We start from the raw sequence: 8,919 nt of genomic DNA, 5'->3' as shown, positions 1-8,919 counted from the left end.
GGTCCAGGCCTCCTATGGAGAGATTTATGTGCAGTGCATGTCAAGAGGCAAAATAATGGTATTTCTCTGCTATACAACGACTCGGACATTTGCTGAGTGCAGAAATGCACCTTTAAACAGAGAAAGAAGCAGAATCTGCCCTGATCCAATCATTTTGAAAAGCCATGCACACAGAAGCTGGGGCCAAACATAATGACAGGATTTAATTGCTAATGCCCTAGAGGGAACCCGCCTCTTGATGTGTTGACCTTTAACCCAGACTTGGGAGGGTGAAAAAAGAGAGGGGATGGTTTTCCCCTCCCCCTTCCCTTCCCCCATCTGATCATGCCTGCCTCTAACCCTGTCCACATACTCTTTAACATTCATCTCTCCAGCCCCATTCCCATTAGTTACTTCCAGCTTTGGGGCCGGGGGAGAATGAACAGAAGAACCAAAAAGAAGGTGGGAGGAGATTAGGAGAAGGAAGCCTACAAGCTGTCGACAGCTGCTTAGAAGCAGGGGGCAGAAGTGCAGCTACAGAAATGGGAGCTGAACCCCGGGTCCCCTGATGCTTCTACCCCACCCCCAGTATTTCCTGAGATTTAGGCCTTTCTGTGTTTCTGTTCTCCACCCCCATTTCACCCTTTCTGGTCTATATTTATAATCACTCCCTTCTGACACCTTCACCTCCCTTTTCCCTCTTACTTGGCTATTTATGAATGGCAAAATCTTCAGCAAAGTTAAATTCAAGGCTCTGCCTATTACACATCTGCACCATGGCAGCTGGGCAGCTGAGTATAGCTGGAGAAGAAGACAAGCATGCTGATTGGTTTCGCTGTAAATTCATGGTCACTAGCCTTAAGTGGACCCTTTGTGCTGCTCAGCAAGGTTACTAGTCCATTCATTCTCCTGGTTGGTTGGTTTACAAAACGTCCACACCTTCTTTCTCTTCTTTCTCTTGAAATTTCTTCACTGTTTTCCAGCCAAGCTGGTCTGCTTTCTGTTTCTAACGTGTCAAGCACACTCCCACCTGAGGGCCTTGTTATTTATTCTTCCTCCTGCCTGGAGCACCCTGCATCTAAGTGTTTGCTTCCTCACTTCCTTCAAGACATCCTTATCAGTCAGGCCTTCCCAGGCCACTCTATGTAAGGCAGCAAGCACATCCCTGTCAGCACTGGCACACACTGTTCCCTTAACTTGATGTTTTCTTTGGCAGTTACAACCATCTGGTATTCTATATATTTTATGTTTGTATATTATTATCCCCCTGCTAGAATGAAAGTTTTATGAAAGCTTGGGATTTTTAAAAATTCTTTTTATTCTTCTATAGCTAGTGCTTAATACAATGCTTGCTAGTATGCCATACAAGTTTGTTTCAAGAATGAATGGATAATGAATGCTTGTTGGGTTTTGAGAATCCCCTCCTCCCATTTGCCAAAACCAGCATATTCATAACAATATTTTTTGTATGGTAACCATAGTTTCCAAGCCCAGATTCAATACATGTCATCTAATTGGTGGGGAAAATACCTTTCATTTTGCTCTGTCTTGGGAAATTCGGTGTGCTTATTAAGTATATTCTACCTAGAATCATAGTCTCATAGCATGGAGTCCTCAAAAGAAGCTTAGATGATCGTTTTCCAGTTAGTTTAATGGCCCCGATAGCATATTTGGCTTATCCAAGGTCACTAAACTATGTTTAGTTTAAAATAAGTGTGAGTTGAAGTTGTTGGGTTTTTCAGAGCTCTTGCCTGGCCTTTGTGGAGATACCCAGAAATTATTGGAAACCTCTATGGTAATTATCTGGCCCCGTCTTTTCTACTTAGTGCATACAGCGGCTAGCATATCACCTCATGGGTCCTTCATCATTTCTATCCAGTGAGGCTTGCTTGAATAACTGAGCAGGATTTCTCACCATATGCTAGGTTTATCTTTGTTCTCTCACTTCAAATGTTTTCAAACTTAAGAAGCTGTAAAATAACATGATAATTAAAGCTCATCACTTGTACCAAACCACCTTCTATACCTTCACCCCCACCTATTCAGGGAAATAAACACATACTTGAGTTTATATAGGTAATTACAGTTGTAATCAGATGTCAGTGGAAGAGATCTGACATAGAGATGTTACTTTCTCATAGTCACTGAGCCTAAAGGGCCTTCTGGGTTTATTCACCTGCCTCCAGGCTGTAACTACCTCCAGATTTTCTCCTTTTGTAATGAATGCTTTGGGAATGAGAAATGCATATTCAAATTTGAAAGGTGTATTCTCATTGGTTTTCAGGTTTTTCTAATTCTTGAAATAATGAAAGCATGAATGGTGGAAATATAGGATCCAGAGGGTAAATAAAAGGCTCACAAGTACTCATTAAATTATCTTACTAAAGAATTAATAACCTGGGTTTCTGGGTTCTCAAGTTTGTAGGCATGCTTTCCAAGGGCCAATTTCTTGTTTTCCCTGCAAAAGATGAGGTTAAGCCTCATCATTTTGCAGAATTGTGGGTACGGCTTGAGAAATCTCAGTCCAGGAGACCCTCTCTTTTACAAAACACTGCTCCCACCCTGAGTATGTGTCAAGCTCCAGAAAATGGCAGTGAAAGGATATTTTCCCAGATTCTCCCACTGGAAGCAAGGCCCTTTTCAATTGTGGTGTTTACACAGTGACATTTAGAGTCTAAATTGTTTAGGTACAGTGAGTGTTCACATCCTTTTGTCCCTGAGAGCACTGACCACAATACCTGGCACGGAGCAGACACTCAGGAAATCATAATCAGCATAGGGCAGATGCTCAGCAAATACTCAGTGACCAAGAAGATCAATGTAAAGTGAATTAGTAAATTAACAACAAAGCAGACATTTCTACCAGGAGTATTTTTACCTTATGGCCAGCTTCTTGACACCATAGGTCATGCCTCCAAATCTGATACAAGTAGTGCAACTTTATGAGTTTCTGGCTATACTTTGAGATCAGCAGCTAGCCCAGTGTGTTGTGCTAGTAGGTGATCAATCAAACTTACTGGACTGAGTTTGTGGGTAAAATGAGAGAAAAGTACCTTGGCTTTCATAACTTTTGAATGCAGTCGTCATCCATATGTTTTGAATCTGGTGTAGGCTACATAGAATAGTCACAAAGTTCTCTCCAGTGGAGTTTGAGAGAACAGATACATTTTAGTTTAAAATCTTCACAAAAAGCTAACAATCAAAGGAAGCCCTAAAAGCCTTTGAGTGATGCGGCAGAATCAAGAAAGGGGATTTAAGCTTAAAATGTGCCAGGAAGTGAGCAGTGGTTAGACTGCTCAACTGTGCATCAGCAATATGGTTCTTAATCTTCACTGCCCATATGATCAGTGGGTTCAAAGAAGTCTCCTTAATTCTGGAATGAAATGTAAGCAGGTTGAACTGGGAAGAAGGTATAACAAATAGGGCCATTGTTTTGGAAACACTTTCCAAAACAAAGTTTTCTCTTAACTGTGTTTTTGAAAGCAGAGAGTGGAAATGCCATGAGGGTCTAGATTATTTCAGCTATCATTAGAAAGAATGGACAACAATTTTTGATAAATACAGATCAGCTGGGATCACAGAATTTTTAAATGCAGACTAGAAGTTGTTCTGGGGTTGTATAGGTTCTCTCAAGTGGTTGAAATAGGAGCAATTAAGACTTTTTTTGTGGAGAGGAAATAAACTCTTACATAGCATCTATAGTAGGAGAGTGAACTATAAATAATCCAGACACTCGAGTTTGCTGTGGTGCTTGAAAGTTTTTAGGGCCTCGTTTCCACTATGATAAATATGATCATTCTCTCACTTGGACGTATATGCACTTTTTTTTATGTGGATGGGTGCAATCCCTACTTTACTGAACGTAGGTTGATAGATAAAATACTTGATAAAACAAAAATCTCATTAATGTATGCTCCACCAGTTTTGAGGTTTTGATAATTTGGATAGGGATTGAGCAGAAGTTTCATTTAGTATTATTCATAAAGACAGGGTTTGCTGAGCAAGTTAATAACATAGACAAGATTCAGGAAGAATATTTAACTATGCAGGAGAAAAAACTTCCAATCAATTCTTGGACATATGCTTTCTCACATAAACATTTGTAGTGCTAAGTGTTAAGCTATTCATTAATTCAGATTGGTTCACTACAGAGTTATTCAGAAATTTTAAATTTTGAGTGATTAAGTACACCTGATCCTTCCCGGCTGGCTTTGAGTACAGGGAGCTAGCTCAGGTTATGTGGACCCTGTGGCCAGAGCTGGAGTTAGCCAATTCTTCGATACCTGCTTTAAGCAGTGGTAGTTAGGCCCTCACCCCACATGGGGCAGAATGTGTGGACTTATTACCCTGGTGCCACATGAAAGAAAGGAACATAACAGGATTTGGAAGGAGGTAGATTGAGCTCTCCATCTGTTATTGGGTTGAGGGCTGCATAGGGCCTCTCACTTTCTTATTCACTTATTGTGCTTGCCTCGTGGGGTCATTCTATGACAGGAGGATTAGCATATTTTATATATATATATATATATATATATATATATATATATATACACACACATACGCTTGAGACACTGTTCATTGTGCTCTTCAGCTGTGTACTGAAAGTCTTCCAAGTGTTTAACGATTTCAGTTGAAGTGTGGAAATTAATCAGAATGGAGTCTAGTATTGCAGTGGAAAGAAGATTTAGTGTATGGGAGTAGAGTTTGAGTTCTATCCAGGCATTTCTCTGATAGCTTAAATAATTTTTCTTGATTTTCTTTACAATAGTGGTCTTGCTTCGGGAATCAAGACTCTGCCTTCATTCAACCGTGGACAGTTCTCGAAGCATATTGGTTTTATCACTAAGATCATTCTACATAGAGAACTAAAGAACTATTTCTTTGGTGTTGTCTCCAGAGGCGAATTAGCCAACAAATTGAAACTTTAAGATTGTCAGTAATTCAGGATAAGTGAATTTTATTTGTAAAGAAATCATGGCTGCTGTAATTGTACGTGGTTTGGTCCGAATAGGCAGCAAGAAAACTAAGGTGTCCAAAGTGAGAGAAGCATGCATTGAAATAGTGGAAAGAGAGAGGAATGTTATATTGGTTGTCTATTTCAATACTGGAGCATACGCAAGTTTTCAGCTAAGTAATAATATTGAAGACATCGACCTTAGACCCTCTGGAGAAGACCAAAATTATCTGCATTTACGTTTACAGACTAATGACTTATTGATTATTGAAAAATTATCCTCCGGAGATGCCGAAAATTTGAAGAAGTTCCTGGATAGAGTCCATCCTCAACCACCCGTAAGACCTGATAGGGATGGGAGTATCTTTGCCAGTACAACAACACAGAAGGCAGGTGGCAAAACTGCATCTCACAAAATACGTAAGACGTCAAGTAGTCAGTCATTTGAGAAAGAAAGAAATGAAACACCTGATGATAAGGAGATGCCTTTGTGTGCATCAGAATTGTCAACATTTACCTGTGAAGAGTTATTAGAAAAGGAATATGGGAAGAGGAGGCCATCATCTGGCTCAGAGATGAATAAGATTTTCCTGCAAGAGGATACCTGTTCGGAAGGAACGGTATCAAAGATGTACCCCTTGAGATATGTAAGCCGCAAACAGAGAGAATTAATATTAAAAGGGTTAAAACAGAATAAGGAATTTGAACTTGGACCTTCGTTCAAGATCGATTTTAGTGGAAAACATTACCTAGATGTCAGTGATCTTCTCCAAAGAGTGTCTGAGAAAATATATTTAGCATTTCTGTCAGAGTTGAAGTACGGTGAGGATGACCCAGAGTGGGGCAAACTCCAGATGATCTTTGACTTTTACTCAGAGAAACTATATCAAGGCTTCCCCAACTTGGGAAACACCTGTTACATGAATGCAGTTTTACAGTCCTTACTTTCGATTCCATCATTTGCTAATGATTTACTCAATCAGGACTTCTTACAGGGTGAAACTCCCCTTGATGCCCTTAGCATACGCTTGGTGCAGCTGCTTGTTTTGAAAGATATTTATAACATAAAAATCAAGGAGAAGTTACTTGTGAATTTTAAAAACACCATTTCAGCAGTTGCAGAGATATTCTCTGACAACGCGCAGAATGATGCGTATGAGTTTTTAGGTCATTGTTTAGATCAGATTAAACAAAACATGAGAAAATTAAACACAATTCGGAAGATTAAGATTGAATCTGAGGAAGGACATTCACCTCAGCAGGTTTCTGCTGGTAGTGCTGACACCAAGGTGCTTGTTTGCCCTGTCGCCAGTAATTTTGATTTCGAGTTGCTGCGCTCAACTAGTTGCAAATCCTGTGGGCAAATTGTCCTTAAGGCAGAGGCAAACAATTCACTTTCGGTCAGTCTTCCCCAGAGAGAAAAAGCACGTCCCTTGTCTATTCAATCTAGTTTTGATCTTTTCTTTGAAGCAGAAGAGCTTGAGTATAAATGTGAGACGTGTAAGCACAGGAGTTCTGTTGCAGTGCATAAATTCAGTAGGCTACCCAGGGTCCTTATTGTGCATCTGAAACGCTATAAATTTAGTGAGTCTGGGTCCTTAAGGAAGGATGACCAAAAAGTCATTATTTCCAAATACTTAAAGTTATCTTCCCATTGCAATGAAACTACCAAACCACCGCTTCCCTTAAGCAAGAATGCACCTCTTACTGATTTCCAAGTCTTAGAACTCTTTAAGAAGATGAACTCTGAAGCCATCAGTTCATCGACAGCTTCAACAAAGCAGACCTCAGAATCCAAGGATTCTTTGGCTCCACACATTAGATCAGAAAAAGAGTCTGAACCACAAACATGCCAGACTCTTCATAAAGCTTCAAGCTTCAAGCAGCAGCAAGGAGACCTGGGAGAAGATTCTAAACTAAATATAATAGAGTCCACATTGGTAAACTTAAGACATAGAGCAGCCATTGCAAGAGAGCTATTAGCAGTAGGCTTAATGAGGAATCTGGAAGACAGCTCCCTTTCTCTGAAAGGTACACCCACCAGCAGCCCAGATACATATCACAAAGTGGCTAAAAGTCGAAAAGGAAATAAATACAAGAGAACCAATATATCTGCAGATTTTGAGAGCATGCCTGAGACCACCGAAGAATTTTGTAAAGGTAAAAAACCCAGAATTTCAGAAGAATCTTACCAAGTGCCTGAAGAGACCCAGCAGTGTGGAGGGATAAGACTCTTTGAACAAGACCTTGGTCTTCTATTGATTCGGAGCCTTTCAGGCCCCGATGCCCAGTGGCACACAGATAAATGCAGACCTACGCAATTAAATTTCCAGGGAACCAAGGTGAGTTCCCGAGGTGTCTTGGGTTCCAATAAATATTCTGGAAGAAAGGGCTCTTCAGATGTGGCGAAGACAAAATCTTCAGCCAGGAAACCAAAAATAGAAGCCGAGATGAGAGAAAGTCATGACTATCGGCTCATTGGTATTATCAGCCATATTGGAAAGACGCCTAACACCGGACACTATGTCAGCGATGCCTACAACTTTGACAGGCAAGTGTGGTTCTCTTACAGTGATCTAAACGTATCAAGCACCCAAGAGGCCCCAGTGCAGGAGGCTAGGCTTCAAACCGGGTACATCTTCTTTTACATGCACAATGAGATCTTTGAAGAGCTGTTGGGAAGGAAAGAGAACTCCCAGCCTCATAGCACAAAGGAAGCAGTAGTCAAAGTAGACCCAGAAGTAGTAAAAGAAGTAGCCTCCGACTCACATACATCTCCTTAACATCTTTGACTATCACTTGGAAGGAAAACTTTGAACTCTAGCTAAACATGAAGAGGCAGTTAGCATCTACAACCAAAGTTAAGCAGAAACACTTACTTAGAAATAAATAAATTACTTACTTACTTAGTATAATAAATAAATAATTACTTACTTAGAAATAAATCTCTGTTCTAACCCTGATACAAAAACCTCAACCCCACAGTTCCAGCTGATAAAAATTCATCTCTCCTACTAGACCAGAACTGTGCTTTCCACATTCTAATGCTGTGGACTTTAAGCGTGGTCCTCAAACCAGTACCATAAGGAACATGGAAGGACTCGTGAGAAATGCAATTTCTTGATTCCACCATGGACCCACTGATTCAGAAACTCTGGGGAGGGAGGCTGCAAACTGATGGAGAAACACTTTTGTAGTGAGTAAAGTATCTTGGTGCTGTTGTATGTTTCAGTTGTTTATGTTTTGTAAAGAGGTTTCATTGCATTTTTTGTTTCTTATATTCATGTATGCTTTTCCTTCGTATACTTATTATGATCAAAACAGGCACACACAATTATTCTTCTGATGAGCATACTCAGTGATTTGATGGGAAAAAATAGTTTCTGAAGTCCTGGCAAAACAAATGAAAAAATCACTTGCTGAGCCCCTGGCAATGAGACAATAGTTGCTGGGGTCTTGGCAATAAATACTAAATGAAACTGGTAGTTTATGAATCCTCCTGGGCGTACATAGATGAGACTGAACACCATATCAAGTCTCCAAATTGTTTGCTAAATTCCTTCTTTTCCTCAATGCCAAAGGAGCTATATACCATCAAGTTTAAACCTTGAGGATAGGGAAGTTGACTTGCCTTCAAGAAACTGAACACCTTTTCCTGTTTGTCTGCTAACAAACAGTTCTTGGTGATCTAAGCCCACCATGCCATTTTGGTCTTATCAGAGGGGCACTTGCATTGCCTAAAAGGAACATTGATTACCAGAACTTCATCTGAAGCCTTGGACAATCTTCACTCAACATTATAAGACTAATTCCAAATTTGTTTACATAACTGTAACTTACAGTATGGTGGCCTTATTCCCTGAATTAATAAACAATGAATGCTTTAAAGTGTACTTGTAGGATTTGAAAGTCTTGTTACTGATTTGATACAATGTCAAAAAACTTGTGCCTGGATATGATCTGATTCTGGTTAAAAGCCTGATGGA

General features: G+C 40.0%; 1 protein-coding gene across 1 annotated transcript; it reads left to right on the top strand.

The window, feature by feature from the left end:
* Positions 1 to 4,953: 4,953 nt before the first annotated feature.
* On the top strand, positions 4,954 to 7,716 carry USP26 (ubiquitin specific peptidase 26; the record flags this gene model as incomplete). Its single annotated transcript, XM_082865143.1, has 1 exon — positions 4,954 to 7,716. The coding sequence occupies one exon, from the start codon at positions 4,954 to 4,956 to the stop codon at positions 7,714 to 7,716; it is 2,763 nt and encodes a 920-aa protein (XP_082721269.1).
* Between the last annotated feature and the right edge of the window lie 1,203 nt (positions 7,717 to 8,919).

The sequence above is a fragment of the Leucopleurus acutus genome (assembly GCF_964270905.1).
Source record: "Leucopleurus acutus genome assembly, chromosome: X".
In the NCBI taxonomy this organism is placed as follows: domain Eukaryota; kingdom Metazoa; phylum Chordata; class Mammalia; order Artiodactyla; family Delphinidae; genus Leucopleurus; species Leucopleurus acutus.
The sequence above is the reverse complement of the archived record's forward strand: the minus strand, read 5'-3'. Positions and strand labels throughout refer to the sequence as shown.